This window comes from Paramisgurnus dabryanus, chromosome 14 (genome assembly GCF_030506205.2).
Source record: "Paramisgurnus dabryanus chromosome 14, PD_genome_1.1, whole genome shotgun sequence".
NCBI classification, from domain to species: Eukaryota; Metazoa; Chordata; class Actinopteri; order Cypriniformes; family Cobitidae; genus Paramisgurnus; species Paramisgurnus dabryanus.
The window spans coordinates 12,580,441-12,597,424 of NC_133350.1; the positions used below are offsets into that span (position 1 = coordinate 12,580,441).

Consider the following 16,984-nt stretch of genomic DNA (forward strand, 5'->3'; position numbering starts at 1 on the left):
TTCTTGGGTCGTTTTACTCATCAAGAAAAACCATCTTGATTTAAGATTTTTTAGATATTTTTACTGAAAACAACACTAAAATACTAAGAATTATTTTCTTGAAAATCATTTTTTGCAGTGTACTTAGTATTTTTGTCTTGTTTTCAGTAAAATATCTAAAAATTCTTAAATTAAGATGTATTTTCTTGATGAGCAAAACAACCTTGGAAAATAAGTCTAGTTTTTAGACAAAAAATATAAACTTTAAGTTAATTAGTGCTTAAAACAAGCTGAAAATATCTGCCATTGGAATAAGAAATATTTTCTTAAAATAAGTTTACTTTTTTCATAAACACTTAATTCAAGAAATATTTTCTTATTCCATTGGCAGATTTTTTTGCTTGTTTTAAGCACAAATTCACTTAAAATTATTTTTTTTTTGTTCATTTTGCTCATCAAGAAAATACATCTTAATTTAAAATACATCTTAATCAGTGTAACAGACTCAACCTGTGCTGAGGCACGTAAGGTTCAGTTATTGACAAAAGTCAGTATATTTAATAATAAATATTAATAGATTTATTGAAATGCAAATAACAAAAAAGTAATATTTTAAAATTGAAAGGAAAAATAGTTTTATGGATTTATGTGGGGAGAGTGGTTTGATCTTGGCCCTCGATGACTCGACTCTCAGCGGTGACGTCCTGCAGGAGGACGTGAACACATCACATCATCTGAATATTAACCACTACAGTCGGAATACATACACGTAACTCTTACTTTGTAATCTAGTTAACCATAACTATCATTTTACTAGTATAAGAATTATACTTACGCTACAGTCTGTCTCAGCCAGTATCATCAGACATTCAATGCGTTCAGACATTTGTGCTGCTGTTTGTTGTAGTCGAGCATTTTCTTCTTCAAGCAAATTCATTCTGTGTAAGTCAGACATGAAATGCACGGTTTATTGATAAACAATAGACATTAGCCTTTTTCAAACAGAGATGCGTCCGGATTTTTGGTTCATTCACACTCCCAATGATTTGCTGGAATCTTTGCGTGCATTCACACACATACCGTAAAGAGCGTTGAAGTATTTAGCTAACTTCAAATTCAAGGACTTTCCAGGTCCAATACCCACAACTTCAAGGACTAAATGTGCGGACACATTTCAAGTGAGAGCAAGGTTACATCGTGTTACCTTTTAAGATACATTGTTACAGTTCCCCTTCGAGGGACCTCGCGCTGCGTCACTGCGGCGACACTTTGGGGACGCCTCCAGGGGTAAGTGTGTCTGAATGTGTATATCAAATTCAACCAATGGTGAGGCTTAACAACAAAGACAGGGTGACGCGAGAGCCAGGAAGTATATCGCTATCTGAAATATTGCCAAAAATGGCATTACAGGAACGCAGCGTCTCGTTCCCTTCTCAGAGAACAACAGTTACACACGTAACCCGAGAAGTTTTCATGTGTCAAACACAACTATGCAAAAAAGCATTTTGGTATGAATCAACATTCACATACAGAAGATATAAACATTTAAAGCAAACAGTTTAGCATGTGTGCTTAAAAAGTCTAGAATTTTTATGATATTATCCTACACTACACAGGGAATAATATGGAATTTTTTTCCAGAAAACTTCTTGCATAAAATAGATTCAAGCACTTTCAATGACCTGTATCTATGCATGTATATTTTCAAAAACTTCCCAGGGCCTTAAATTATTTCTCCCAAATTCACAAACTTTCAAGGACCCGTGGGAACCCTGTATATTGGTGCATCCCTAATCATATTTTCTTCTTCTAAGCAATATGTTACGTAAGGCTTTGCTATTTCATGGAATAAGTCACGGCAGTGGGCATCGACCACACCTATTGACCAATCAGAATCAAGGACTGGATCTACCCGTTTAATAAATACATGTACATAACATATACTGTATATATAACATCATACCTCATCTGCATGATGGAAATTGTATCCAAAGCGTTTTTTCGCCCTTCTTCCAAATCGTGGAGTTGATTGAGAAGATCTGTTTTGTTGTGAAGCAAAGCCTCATTTTCAGATGTAACCAGATTCATCATGTCCGTCATCTGAGGTGCAGGAATCATCATTTCAAACGTTTCAATAATCTCATTTTATTTCTGTATTATCATGAGTGTGTTACCTTCTCTTCCTGCTTCTTGACAATATAAATCTCTTTCTCCAGGTCTTTAATTTTTTCATTACGCCACCCTGTTTCCCTCACGTACACAGCTTTGGCTCGGCTCAGCTTGTTTTTGTAACGGATCTGTTTGTCGTTATATTTACTGGAAAGATAAAGCGATGAGATGACGTTTGTGTTTTAAAGCTTTAAATGTATTCAGAATCACTCGATGTACCTTCTCTGGGTGTCTATGCTAACAAGGGCGAGCTTGAGTTCTGTCTTGAGAGATTCTGTCTCTTGTTGACCGCTGCTCAGTCGCTTCTCCAAATCTTTAATGTTTTCCTCAAGCTGCTTTTTTTAGGAAACAGAAATGAATTAGTATCAGTCAAACCGTTGGGAATATACTAATAGTGAAAACTCTTCAAAAGTGTCTTTACCTGCTTCAGGTGTTCTTCACGATGTCTTTCCACTTCCTGAGTCTCTAGCTTTTGTAATTTAATCACCAACTTTTTGATCTGTGAATGAAGTAGAGTCATGTTTACCTTGACGTATCCATTTGTATCCATTTGTTTTCCACCTTAGCTCTTACCTCCACCTGAAGTCCACCAATGGTGTTCCTGTAATCTTCTGCCTGCTTCTCGCAGAGGTTCTGGAAGTTTTGTGCCAGCTGCTCTGCCTCGGTCCTCTTCCTCCTGTGTTCTTCACACTCTTCCTCTGTCCTCCTCCGCAGGTCCGTTTCCATCTCAAACTCCACCTGGAGCTTCAGGGTGATCTGTGTCAGATCTCTGATCATGTTTAATCTCTCCTTCATGTCTTCAAGACACCTGTGAGAACAGGCCAAAAGCTTGTCTACATTTACATAAACAGTATTGGTAGACGCAGTACTTTTAAGGCCACAATATGTAGGATTTTCACCACTAGAGGTCGCTATTTCACAATTTTAAAAACAAGGGTGAAGCTTGAAGGATTACTCCACTTTCATAAAAAAATCCAGATAATTTACTCACCCCCATGTCATCCAAGATGTTTATGTTTTTCTTTGTTCAGTCAAAAAGAAATTAAGTTTTAAGAGGAAAACATTGCAGGATTTTTCTCCATATAGAGGACTTTAGTGGACCTCAACAGTTTACAGTTTCAGTGCAGCTTCAAACGGCTCTAAACAATCCCAACCGAGGCATAAGGGTATTATCTAGCGAACGCGAACCGATCACCATTTTTGAAATAAAAAAATTATTTCAGCTTTTTGCTCAAATTTGGTATTTTTTTTGTCTGACCCGATGGTGTAGTGGACAGTGCTCCGACATATGGTGCAGACGCACTTCCGGCGACCCGAGTTCGAATCCCGGCTCGAGGTCCTTTGCCGATCCCATACCCCTCTCTCCACCCTGTACTATCCTGTCACCTCGTAATTACTGTCTTATCAAATAAAGGCAAAAATGGGCCAAAAAAAATTTGGGTCTTTTTGAAGAAACCTACCCATATATGAGAGGAGATAAAAAGAGAACAAATGAACATAGAATGAAACTTCTTGTTTAAAAGCAGAGGGTCTGTACTTTAATTTGATTTACTGTATGTTTATATTGAAAGAAGAAGATTTTCTGGAAGGCTTTTTATGATTTTCACAGGCGCTGGCTGAAAATATTTTGGATTGTGAGATTAAAGGTTATAAGTTCAGTGTCTCTGTTTGAAAACTTTTTTATTTTGTATCAAATATGATGCTACTCTTAGTGTGTTTATTTGCTATAGTTAATGATGTAACAGGAAATTACCATTTATGAATGTCCTCTTCCTGTGATTTCTTGTCTCTTGGTGAATTGGCGGTGGCATCGGCAGCTTCACGCTGTCAAAATAAGATAAATTATGTTTGGGTGCAGTCATCCTGTCTAACTAAGAATAGTTCCTATTTTTATGTAGGCCTGTCACTGTAAGATATAATAACATTCTGCAGTAATAAGTGAAACACCAAAAATGTGACCCAGTCATGTGAAAACCCAGCTAAAGTCATTTAGTGTTTTTTAAATAAAATCGTCACATATAATGTAAAGAACATTTTGTGAAATTATAACCTTGATATCTTTAATATTGGCTGAGTAAGATCATGTCAAAGATTAAAATCAAACTTTAATGCAGACAGCAGATGACTCTGGGCCAGAACCGCACCAGATCCGGACCAGAGCTGCCGACTTCGGTGCAGATCCGGCGTGGAGCCGTCTGCTGTCTCTCATCATTAGATTAAGACTTTAGCCTGGATTTCACAGAGTAGGGCCGCAAATCTGTAAAGGTCACTTGTGTCTTTATAATATTTTTCCAGGATTGTTCCATCACCTCTAGGAATCGTAGATGCTCCGTCTGTAGCCTTTTTGTCTCCCTCATATGGCACAACTCTTCCTCTAGTTTTCCATTTCTTTCTTTAGTCTTTCGTAGCTCAGCCAGTTCTGGAAAGATTATGAAATGTGCAGAAATGATTTTTTAGATGAAGTAAGTGCAAGAATGAGAAACCAGGAATAAATTACCACATCGCTTCAGTTTCTCCACTTCCCGTCTGAGATGTTCAACCTCCATCTGAGCTTCCTGCAGCTCTGGTTCTAAGACATAAATGTGATTGTGATATTGGCATCTTCATTTGTAACTTCCAACTCTTCATCACACCAGGAAACATACAATGTGTGACCTGTGATGGGACTTACCAAAGGCCTTTTGGGTCAGTTGAGCAGACTCGAGCTCATCGGTGAGCCTGCGGATCTCTTTGTGGGCCATGGCAAGCCGGGCAGATGCTTCCTCCACGTCTCGCTCCAGTTCTTGCAGGCTTCGACCCTTCGGATTGCTGTCTTCGGTGTACCGTGAGTCGGTACCCTGATTCAACAAATTTTCATCATATGAACTTTATAAGTCAACACAAGCGCTGCAGACCTCAAGCATCAAAGGAATTCAGTTTTCAATCCTTTATAATTCTTAGAAAAAGGTGCGTTATGATCACAGGAATAGGAAAAGTAAGGTTAGTGGGCCTTATGTCAATTAAAGGCAATACCGAATAATCTCACCTGCAACTTTCGATCATGCGTTTTATCACATGCAGGGTGTTATATATAGAAACTGTGGCTTCAACATACAGGCATTAATTTATGTTTAGTCTGAGCTGCTTTTCGGAGTCCCATGAGCTTCTTCCAAGGGCTTTGACCTTGCAGTGGCTCCACCTTGTGGACAGATGTGAAATCATATTACATGCAACATATTTCAAAATGAAAGTTTGAGGTATTTTTTAAACCTCTGAAAACAAAAAGGAGGTCAGAAACACAATGAGATGGAGCCTAACCTTGACTACAGTTTCTCCTTGTGACGTTGACTCCATAGGATGCCCTATAGTCTTTGAATCCATGTCAGTCCTGGTCTGTATTTTCTCCAGCAGTGATGCTCTGTCTGCGAGGATATAAGCTACTTGCTCGCTGAGGCTCATGGGAAGAATATCAGCTAGACCTTCCTGCAATAACATCTCAGTGATCTCGCTCTTCTGTGCCTCTGTTAAAAACAGACTCATTATTGTGCCATGAAGCCCCAGCATCATCATGAAGAAGATGAGAGACAGATGTGATGGTTCACCTTTCTGCAGTTGGATCTCATCCAGAGTCACGCGGAGCGTTTCATTCTCCCGCTCAAGATCTAAAGCCACAGAATCTCGTGTCTTTGTGAGACTCTTAATTTCATTGACATATTGTTGAACCTGAGAAGAAAAAGGTGAAATCATAAATCATCGGTTTGTCTGTCTGTTTGTATGACCATCAATCTACTTGTCTGTCTATCTGTCTGCCTGGTGTCCACCCAGCCATGTCTGTCTGCCTGTCCATCAGTTTGTCCATTCATCCTTCCATTTATCTGTCTGTCCATCTGCCCATCCATCCAGCAATCCATCTATCTAGAAGTCTGTCTGCCTGCCCCATCTGTCTATCTGTCTATTTCTCGGTACTTCCGTCCATCCATCTATTTATCTGTCTGTCTGTTCCGTCAGTCTATCCATCTGCATTTCCATCCAGCTATCTATCTCTTTATATGTCTGTCTGCCTGTTCATCCTTCCATTTATCCATCTATATGTCTGTTTGTCCGTTCATCCATCCATCTATTTATCTATCTTTCTGTCCATCTGCCTTCCTCATCCGTCTGTCCATCCATCTATCTGTCTGTTTGTCCGTTTATCCATCCATCTATTTATCTCTCTGTCCATCTGCCTGTCTATCCAGCAATCTATCCATCTATAACTCTGTCCGCCTGCTTCATCCATCCTTCCATTTATCCATCTGTCTGTCCGTTCATCCATCCATATATTTATCTTTCTTTCTGTCCATCCGTTTGTCCGTTCATCCTTCCATTTATCCGTCTGTCTGTTGATCCGCTCATCCATCCATTTATCTATCTGTCTCTTCTGTCCGTCTATTCATCTGCATGTCCATCCAACCATCTATCTCTCTATATGTCTGTCTGCATGTTCATCCTTCCATTTATCCATCTGTCTGTCCGTTCATCCATCCATATATTTATCTATCTTTCTGTCCATCTGCCTTCCTCATCCCTCCATCCATCCATCTGTCTGTTTGTCCGTTCATCCATCCATCTATTTATCTCTCTGTCCACCTGCCTGTCTATCCAGCAATCTATCCATCTATAAGCCTGTCCGCCTGCTTCATCCATCCATCCATCCATCCATTTATCTGTCTGTCTGTTCCGTCAGTCTATCCATTTGCATGTCCATCCAACCATCTATCTCTCTATATGTCTGTCTGCCTGTTCATCCTTCCATTTATCCATCTGTCTGTCCATTCATCCATCCATATATTTATCTATCTTTCTGTCCATCTGCCTTTCTCATCCGTCCATCTATCCATCTATCTGTTTGTTCATTCGTCCATCGATTTATCTCTCTGTCGATCTGCCCGTCCATCCAGCGATCATCTTATAAGTCTGTCCGCCTGCTTCATCCATCCATCCATCCATCTGTCCAAACTTCCCTCCATCAATCCATTTATCTGTTTGTCTGTTCCGTCAGTCTATCCATCTGCATGTCCATCCAACCATCTATCTCTCTATATGTCTGCCTGCCTGTTCATCCTTCCATTTATCCATATGTCTGTCCGTTCATCCATCCATATATTTATCTTTCTTTCTTTCCATCTGCCTTCCTCATCCGTTCATCCATCCATCCATCTGTCCAAACTTCCCTCCATCAATCCATTTATCTGTTTGTCTGTCCCATCTGTCTATCCATCTACATGTCCATCCAGCCATCTTTCTCTCTATCTGTCTGCCTGTCCATCCGTTCATCCTTCCATTTATCCGTCTGTCTGTTTGTCAGCTCATCCATCCAGCCATCTATCTATCTATTATCTATCTCTCTGTCCATCTGCCTGTAAATCCAACAATCTATCCATCTATAGTTCTGTCTGCCTGCTTCATCCATCCCTCTATCTGTCTGTCTGCCCGTACTGCCGTTCGTCCATCCATTTATCTATCTGTTTGTTCGTTCATCCATCCATCCATCTATCTCTCTGTCCATCTGACTGTCCATCCAGCAATCTATCTATCTATAAGTCTGTCTGCCTGCTTTATCCATCCATCTATCTGTCTTTCCGTACTTCCGTCCATCCATCCATTTATCTTACTGTCTGCTCCGTCGGTCCATCTATCCATCCTTCCATTTATCTGTCTGTCCAATATATACAGCCAACTATCTATAAGTCTGTCTGCCGGCCCACTGTCCATCCAATCAGTTTAGCTGTCTGTACTTACGTCCGTCTATTTGTCTGTCTGTCTGTCCATCTATTTATTAATCTGTCTGTCAGTTTGTCCATCCATTTATCTGTTTGTCAGTCAGTCTGCCTGCTTGCCCGCCCATCCCTACATTCATTTGCCTGTTCATCTTTCTATGTGTCTGTCCATCCGTCCGTCCATCCATCCATTATCTGTATGTCTGTCTGTACATATGTTCGACTGTCTGTCTATCTACCTATCTATAATTCTCCACCTACCCACATGTTTGTCTATTCTACAGCTTGATTAATCTTTGGCCTCTCACCTTTTGAATTTCAGCGTTGTGTTGTTTGTGGAGATCTTGTATGCTTTGGTTAAGAGAGCTGACAGTCTCTTCAGTTCTCACGAGAAGATCCCACAGCAAAGAGAGTCGCTCATCACTGGATGCTGAAGGGTCCAAACCTTCCTCCAGCAGACGCTGCTCCATGTCCTCAAACACAAACACACACTTTACGTCATATGTGTAGCCGAGTGTGCATGCAAACATATTTGCTTTTAAACAACTTTGTTGTTTTAGCATATGAATGTTCTCTTTGTACCGTTTGAAAGGCCCATTCACTTCCATCCATAGTATTCTTTTTTCCTACTATGGAAGTGAATGGGGCTCATGGTTTGTTTACAAACATTCCTCAAAATATCTTCATGTTCATCAGAACAAAAAAATATTTATACAGGTTTGTAACAACATTTTCATTTTGGTTGAACTATCCATTTAAACAAATGATATTAGATGATCTAAGCATCAAACATTTAGAGATATAAAACTTAAGGTTCATTATTACAACAAGTCACATAATTACACTATTTTACTCTAGTAAACTAGTATAACTGTAGCACATTATATTACTACTAATGTAAACTAAAGTATTCTATATTATTACTTCTAGTGAATTGAATGCTGTAGTATACCTAAGGAATTACTATAGTAAATTGTAGTGTATTGCCTGTAATTACTACACTTTGTTGACGAATACTTTATAGTAGTTTTTATAATATCAAAGTTAGTGAACTGTAGTAAATACTGTGGTACACTTTAATATTTAATACGGCAAGGTTCAAAAAGAGCGTCTAGGGCTTTTACTACAGTTTACTATAGTAAATACAAAAGTATACTGCAGTCTATTTTCGTGTGGGTACCGTTATATGATACATTAAATGAGAAATTGTGCAGGAAACTGATGATTTTTTTTCGACCTGTGTTCTGCACATCTTCTTCAGTCACTAAAAAACATTTGTAAAGAAACTTACTTCATTGTTTAAAAGTTAAGAGTCCTGCGAAAAACGCGTTTCTTTGTCGTCTCGTGGATAGGCTGCTCGCGGGTTTGTGGTTCAATGCGACCAAATGCGATGAACAATGTGAACGATGCATCGATGTCTACAAAGACATAACATCATACAGATAAGGTAAAGTATTTACTTTTGTACGACCACATGCAAGTAAGTTAACTGTTGGTGCTGCGCAGCACGATCTAAATATGACACGAAGTACCGCGAGAGCACAGTTTTAAATCGCTCTCGCGGTACTTTGATGTCATGCTCTCATCGCTCTGCGCAACGAACGCTTGCGTGCGCACGCGAATGGGACGTACCACAAAAAGTAATGGGTCCTATTAGAAAAAGCGTTTATAACAAAAATAAACTATAAACGCCTATGAAAAATATCAGCGTAAATCCCTGTGACAATAATAAATAATACAGGCCTAATATATAGCAAATTGTAGTAAAATAGTATAGGCCTATCCTAGCAGTTTTGAACCTTACCATATAAAATATATAGTATTTATTTATTTATTTAAATATTAATATTGTTAAGTATACTATACTACAGTTTATCTATTTACTATAGGTACAGTTTACAATTGTTGCTACTAAAGTATACAATTACTATTTTTCATTAGGGATACTTTACATTTTTCAACCAAAAAGTTGTGCCATGTTTAATAAGGTTTCATGTTGTGATTGTTCATATTTGTTGGAGCGGAAAGATTAAAAGACTTCACAGATTTATGGGTGAGAAATGAGTCATTCTCTGGGTGGTCTGTGTTTCCTCCAGCAGGAAATAATTTTCCAGATATAGGAGTCCTGTAATTGTCTAAAACAAAGCAAGTTACATAGGTTAACAGAAAAAAAATATTTATAAAAGTTAAAAGTCACATGGAAGAACAGTACTAATAGATAATGTCTTAGTTTTATATTACAAATGTGTTTAATTCTCAAATGTACCATATCAGAAAAGCATCAAAGTTCTTTAATGATGTAATTGTAAGGGTAAGATTAGAGTTTTCTCTCAGGGTTTGGGCGGACACAAACTTGAGCTCATTTTTAGTTTGAACCCAGAGTTTTTTTAGGGGGATCTGTGAACTCCTCCTCTACCCAGCCCACATTCCTCTGTGGACCGCTTTTCCCAGCCGGACCGTGGAGAGAGTGAGTGTGGAGGAGGAGAGGAGGAGTCCAGCTGTACAGAAGGAGAAATAACAAATCATCTCACAAAGAAGGGGTTTTAGAAGATTGTCTTTGTACAATTACACGAGGTAAGCTGCATTTTTACTTTTTTTATAGCTGTGTTTTGGTAACTTAAAAATGCTTTGTGATGACTATATGTGACATTACATAAACAAACATAACCTTTTTTTATATACTCCAATAGATTGCTTATGTTTTGATGTCAGAATTTTCTGTAATAGCATTAGATCTGGTACATGGGAAACATTAAAATATATATAGATAGATATATATGTGTGCATGTATAAGGACTTTCTATTCAATGTATATGTATATGTTTATGTATAGACTGCACTTTATTTACACACAGGTACAGACAAAAGATACTGAAATAAAATGTAACCTACCACACTAGATAATTATGTAAACAATATTCCTTAATAAAATGAAACTAAAACCACTGTAATTGATTTCATATGACATTGTGGTGTTAAATCTTAAAGCCGTTGCTGAAAGATCTTGGTAGTTAGAGAAAAATAACTAACCAAATCTGTGGCAGGAACACAAATCAATCATCTTTTTATGTAAACATGAGGATTTGGGGGCAGGAACAGAGCTAAAGCATGTTTAAAAGATATGTCATCTTATAACCACCATAAAGTTTTTTTTAAACACAGGCCTTGTTTCTTGAAATAGATGCTCACATTTTCACTAAATAGGAACAGTAGTGACACACAGGGTGTGGAATCTTGGGGTTTGGAGGGTCTACAAGTTGTGTAATTCCCAAATTTCCATCCCCGTCTTGGTCAAAAACAGACACGCAGTCCTCCGTTATGAATGGAGTTTTTGTTACAACAGAAGTTTGAGGAGATGTCTAATTTGATTTGTTTGATTAGTAAATTTCTTGTTTTTACCGAATGGGAAAGTTTTGGAGCATTTGTGGATTAGCCATGTTTACTGTCTTGGAAAAAGGATTATAGAGAAGCTTCTAGCAATGAGGTGAAAATTCATTTTTAGATACGCTGAGAGTGGCATTACAGCGCATGAATAAAGTTCACATGTAAGTAATATATTTGCCACTGATGTCATTCAAAAACACAATAAACAACTTCCACTTGAAATTTTATAATAAGTCAAGACACTTCCAGACACCCTTCATACATTTGGCATATGGGATGAATATCTGCAGACAGCCAAGATATTAACATGGCTCTCTTTAATGTCAGACAGATCCGAGGTCTTCCATGTCCCTTGAGAGAATGGAAGATCTGAAATAGAAATTTTAAACAAATCTTTTTCCATCTGTAGGACCCCAAAATGGCGTTCCTGTTGATGACAGTTACTGTTCTGCATTTGGTCACCCTGGCTATGCTTTTTATTGCCACCATGGAGAAGGTAAAAGTCAAACCCTGGAGGAAACGTCACCATACTGTGACTTCACACAATGTCGTTTTGTTTGAAATACTGTATAATTGCAATTTTAGCATGGATATAAATCTACCCTATCAGCAAACCCCTAAAGGTCAGACATTAGCGTCATGTTCCAGTCTGAGATGTTCTTGTGCAGTTGTTTTGGTTGATTAATCAAAGATCAGTAGTTGTTGCTTTCACCCATCATACAAAGTGATGCTTCAAGCTTAAACATTAACATGTGATGTCATTCCAACATGTGATGTCTGTAACATGAATGTGTTTACGTTTCAGTCCTGGTATTCCTGGGGAGACATTGAGAACACAGATCTGTGGTATAAATGCACCTTTGAAAACGCCACTGGGACCTGGATGTGCGCGACAGCCAATCAAAGTGGTGAGAAACTTATAAAAATACACTAGAAATACTCAAATAAAAACAAGTCAGAGACCTGATTGGTCTCTCTCTCTCTCTCTCTCTCTCTCTCTCTCTCTCTCTCTCTCTCTCTCTCTCTCTCTCTCTCTCTCTCTCTCTCTCTCTCTCTCTCTCTCTCTCTCTCTCTCTCTCTCTCTCTCTCTCTCTCTCTCTCTCTCTCGCTCTCTCTCAGATTGGCTGCAGTCAGTCCAGGCCCTCATGATCTTGTCTGTGGTCCTGTCTTCGATCTCATTCATGGTATTTCTCTGCCAGCTCTTCACCATGTCTAAAGGAGGTCTTTTCTACTTCACTGGGTTATGTCAATTGTTTTCAGGTAATGTATTGCATTGCTTACACTCAGGGACCTAAACATCTGCACTGCAAAAATAACTTTCTTAAGAAAAAATCTGTCAATGCACTGCAAAAAATTATTTTCAAGAAAATAATTCGTACTATTTTTGTTTTGTTTTCAGTAAAAATATCTAAAGATTCTTAAATTAAGATGCTTTTTCTTGATGAGCAAAACGACCCAAGAAAATAAGTCTAGTTTTTAGACCAAAAATATCAAATTTAAGTGATTTTGTGCATAAAACAAGCAAAAAAATCTGCCGATGGGGTAAGCAAATTTTCTTAAATTTAGTGTTTAAGAAAAATGTTCAAGATTTTTTTTTGCTTACCCTATTGGCAGATTTTATTTGCTTGTTTTATCCACAAATTCACTTTAATTTAAAAATGTTTGTTTAAAAACTAGACTTATTTACTTCAAGTAATGCTCAAGATTTTTTAGATATTTGTACTGAAAACAAGGCAAAAATACTAGTAAGAAAGTAATTTTTTGCAGTGTGTTAAAGCCCCCCAACCTAAAACAAATTCACTTTTAGATGTATTTCTAAATGAGTCACCAGTGTGTCTGCAGGAACATCCTGTTATTATACAAATTCATCTTCTTTAAACCGCATCAGTCACACAAAACAGGCTGTTGGGGATCCCCTATCAGTGTGATGTCACATTGGTTACGCCCCAGTCATAACTGCTCACAGACTCCGCTTTATGAGCGCGTAGTTCAACTTTCTGCCAGTGACACATGTTTTGATGTGGTCTAAAGCACATGTGAAAACACTTTACCCCTACTATGCATAAGGGGAGGGGAACAGACGCTTTCTTTCATTTAAAGAAACACACACACTTAACGGTGCGTTTTTCATTGCAGCCACAAATGGCAATGTTTAACATTGTATAATGAAAGATCTGTGGTGTATTTTGAGCTGAAACTTTACAGACATATTCTGGGGATACCAAAGACTTTTTATATTTCTAAAAACATCTAGCGGCTGTAAGTAAACTACCCATCCCAATTAGCATTTTGGCAGACATTTTATCCAATGCATCTTAATGTACAATCAAGGTATTGTTTCTTACACGGCAAAAAATGATTTTCAAGAAAAAAAATTCTAATATATTATTTTTAATATAAAAAATATATCAAAAATATTATTTTTGTCTTGTTTTCAGTAAAAATATCTAAAAATTCTTAAATTAAGATTTTTTCTTGATGAGCAAAACGACCCAAGAAAATAAATAACCAAAAATATCAAATTTAAGTGATTTTGTGCATAAAACAAGCAAAAAAATTTGCCAATGGGGTAAGAAAATTTATCTTGAATTTTTCTTAAAATTAGTGTTTAAGCAAAATGTTCAAGATTGTTTTGCTTACCCCATTGGCAGATATTTTTCCTTGTTTTAAGCACAAATTCACTTAAATTGTCTCAAAACTACTTATTTTTTCTTAGGTCATTTTGCTCATCAAGAAAAAGCATCTTCATTTAAGAATTTTTTGATATTTTTACTGAAAACAAGACAAAAATAATAAGAAAATGTTTTCTTAAAAAATACACTGCAACAAATGATTCTTTGTATTTTTGTCTTGTTTTCAGTAAAAATATCTAAACATTCTTAAATTAAGATGCTTTTTCTTGATGAGCAAAACGAACCCAAGAAAATAAGTCTAGTTTTAGACCAAAATATCAAATGTAAGTGATTTTGTGCATAAAACAAGCAAAAAAAATCTGCCAATGGGGTAAGCAAATTTTCTTGAATTTTTCTTGTTTAGGAAAAATTTTCAAGATTTTTTTTGCTTAACCCATTGGTAGATTTTTACCTTGTTTTAAGCACAAATTCACTTAAATTGTCTAAAAACTTATTTTTTCTCATGGTCATATTGCTCATCAAGAAAAAGCATCTTCATTTAAGAATTTTTAGATATTTTTACTGAAAACAAGACAAAAATACTAAGAAAATGATTTCTTGAAATCACACTGCTAAAAAAGATTTTCAAGAAAAAAAAAAATTCTTAGTATTTTTGTCTTGTTTTCAGTAAAAGAAAATAAGTCTATTTTTAGACCAAATATGTCAAATATAAGTGATTTTGTGCATAAAACAAGCTAAAAAATATCGGCCAACTGGGTAAGAAAAAAAAAACTGGAACATTTTTCTTAAACACTAAATTTAAGAAAATTTGCTTACCCCATTGGCAGATTTTTTGCTTGTTTTATGCACAAAATCACCTAAATTTGACATTTTTGCTCATCAAGAAAAAGCATCTTAATTTAAGATTTTTTTGATATTTTTACTGAAAACAAGACAAAAATACTAAGAATTTTTTTTCTTGAAAATCATTTTTTGCAGTGTATTTTTTTGCAGTCCATGCATGGTTTGCTGCTATTGTATCACATTGTTATCCTTTTCATTTATGTAAGAATAATGAGAACTCTCACTACCCTTTGAAATATATTGCTAGCTAATTTAGATTTTTACTAAACCATGATTTACAATTCATTTGTTGACATGCTAAAATCATACTGTGCTGCCACCTTGTGCCCATTTTCATCCTTTCCTGGTTTAATGTCCCTCACACAGGTTTTGCAGCCTTTGCAGCTGTGCTTATTTACACTTTTCAAAGGAAGGCGATTCTTCAGGATGCTCGTGAGCTGGAGATGGGTCATTTCGGTTACTGTTACATACTGGCGTGGGTCTGTGTGCCTCTCTTACTTGTTAGTGGAGGCCTTTATGTCCACCTGCGCAAACGGGCCTAAAATCACACGCGCACACATAGTTAAAATTATGCTGCAGAAGTTTCATGTGAAGCTGTAGTTTTGTCTAAAAAAATCAGGTTATGATATATCTTGCTCTTTTAAATAATTTACACTGCAAAAAAATGATTTTCAAGAAAAAAAATTCTTAGTATTTTTGTCTTGTTTTCAGTAAGCTAATTTTTCTTGAATTTCTCTTGTATTTAGTGTTTAAGAAAAATGTTCAAGATTTTTTTGCTTACCCCATTGGCAGATTTTTTTTGCTTGTTTTATGCACAAAATCACTTAAATTTTATATTTTTGGTCTAAAAACTAGACTTCTTTTCTTGGGTCATTTTGCTCATCAAGAAAAATACATCTTAATGTAAGAATTTTTAGATATTTTTACTGAAAACATGTACAAAATACTAAAAAAATTTTTACTTGAAAATCTTTTTTGCAGTGTATGATCTTAATTCAGCACTGCAAAAAAATTAGTATGTTAGTATTTTTGTCTTGTTTTAAAAAAACATTCAAAAAAAATCCTAAATTAAGATGTATTTTACTTGATGAGCAAAATGACCCAAGAAAATAAGTCTAGTTTTTAGACCAAAAATATACAATTTAAGTGAATTTATGCTTAAAACAAGCAAAAAAAATCTGCAAATGGAATAAGAAAAATTAGCTTGAAAATTTTTTTCTTTTTCAAAGACTTTTTTGTTCCATTGTCAGATTTTTTTCTTGTTTTAAGCACAAATTCGCTTAAATTGTATATTTTTTTATAAAAACCAGACTTATTTTCCTATGTCATTTTGTGAGGATATTAGTTTGTATACCTGACACCTGCTTTGCTGCTTTTTGATGCACGATTGCTGTATTTTCCCATAGTGGGAAACTTCATAAAGTTAAAATGATAATCAAGTGGGATTTTGATCATTTTGACTCAGTCATGTTTTAAACTGGGTAATAAAAATCATTCTGGAACTGGAACAGAAAACTGTTGTACTTTTATATATGCAGTCTCTATAAATAAATTTTTGTTTGAAGCACAACAGTAGTTTGTATCTTTAAAGGTATTTTGCTATAACGTGTGCTTGTCTAAGCAAAATTTTTCAGTGAATGTTTGATTCAATGTTTCTGTGTGGAAAACAAAAGTAATCTAACCACAAAAATGTTGTACCTGTAGTTCAACAGGTGGATGAACAGGTAACCTGTTTGGTATCAACTGAGTCGTGGCGTACTGTATGCATTTACTGGTTTACTTTACATAGTCATTTTAGGTAGTAATGATAAATAATTCCCATTTAATAACCCCCTGCACTTTTAATTTATGACAGTACTACTGCACTTTGAATATATGTGTGCTTTTGAATAAATTTGTGTAGTTGGATTTGAATATAGGCAACATACCAAACATTTTTCGCTTAAATACACAGATCATATCTAAACAAAGAACATTTGTTTAACACTAGAAGACAGAAATGATGATGTAAAGATAGGAATGTGTACATTAGATGTGGATTTCTGATTATCACTCATCACTAATGGATGAAAACGCTCCCACGCTTCATGGAGATTACGACACCGTTTTGTACACACCGATGCCCATCAAACAAAAGTATATTGATCATAATCTCAAATATGTCAATGTATGTCTGATATGTAAACAGAGGACAAAGCAGAGCCCACCGGGTGAGTTGGGTGCATGCCTCGCCCCCTT

General features: G+C 36.4%; 2 protein-coding genes across 3 annotated transcripts; one reads left to right on the top strand and one right to left on the bottom strand.

Annotated features, from left to right (window-relative positions):
- Positions 1-551: 551 nt before the first annotated feature.
- On the bottom strand, positions 552-9,533 carry LOC135740806 (uncharacterized). Of its 2 annotated transcripts, none has more exons than XM_065259339.2 (16): positions 9,178-9,533; positions 8,195-8,359; positions 5,730-5,850; positions 5,446-5,648; positions 5,243-5,326; positions 4,820-4,985; positions 4,646-4,717; positions 4,458-4,567; positions 3,902-3,972; positions 2,722-2,956; positions 2,570-2,647; positions 2,368-2,480; positions 2,154-2,295; positions 1,943-2,079; positions 815-917; positions 552-683 (listed from the first exon to the last, which is right to left on the bottom strand). In XM_065259339.2, exons 2-16 carry the CDS (start codon positions 8,354-8,356, stop codon positions 624-626), a joined length of 1,857 nt encoding a protein of 618 aa, XP_065115411.1. In that variant the 5' UTR covers positions 8,357-8,359; positions 9,178-9,533; the 3' UTR covers positions 552-623. The 2 variants fall into 2 exon arrangements, with proteins under 2 accessions (XP_065115411.1, XP_065115410.1); XM_065259338.2 differs by having other exon boundaries at positions 2,368-2,483; positions 9,178-9,531.
- A 772-nt stretch (positions 9,534-10,305) lies between these two features.
- On the top strand, positions 10,306-16,044 carry emp3a (epithelial membrane protein 3a (MAM blood group)). Its single transcript, XM_065259136.1, has 5 exons — positions 10,306-10,460; positions 11,680-11,766; positions 12,076-12,178; positions 12,390-12,530; positions 15,113-16,044. Exons 2-5 carry the CDS (start codon positions 11,689-11,691, stop codon positions 15,286-15,288), a joined length of 498 nt encoding a protein of 165 aa, XP_065115208.1. The 5' UTR covers positions 10,306-10,460; positions 11,680-11,688; the 3' UTR covers positions 15,289-16,044.
- The last annotated feature ends 940 nt before the right edge of the window (positions 16,045-16,984 follow it).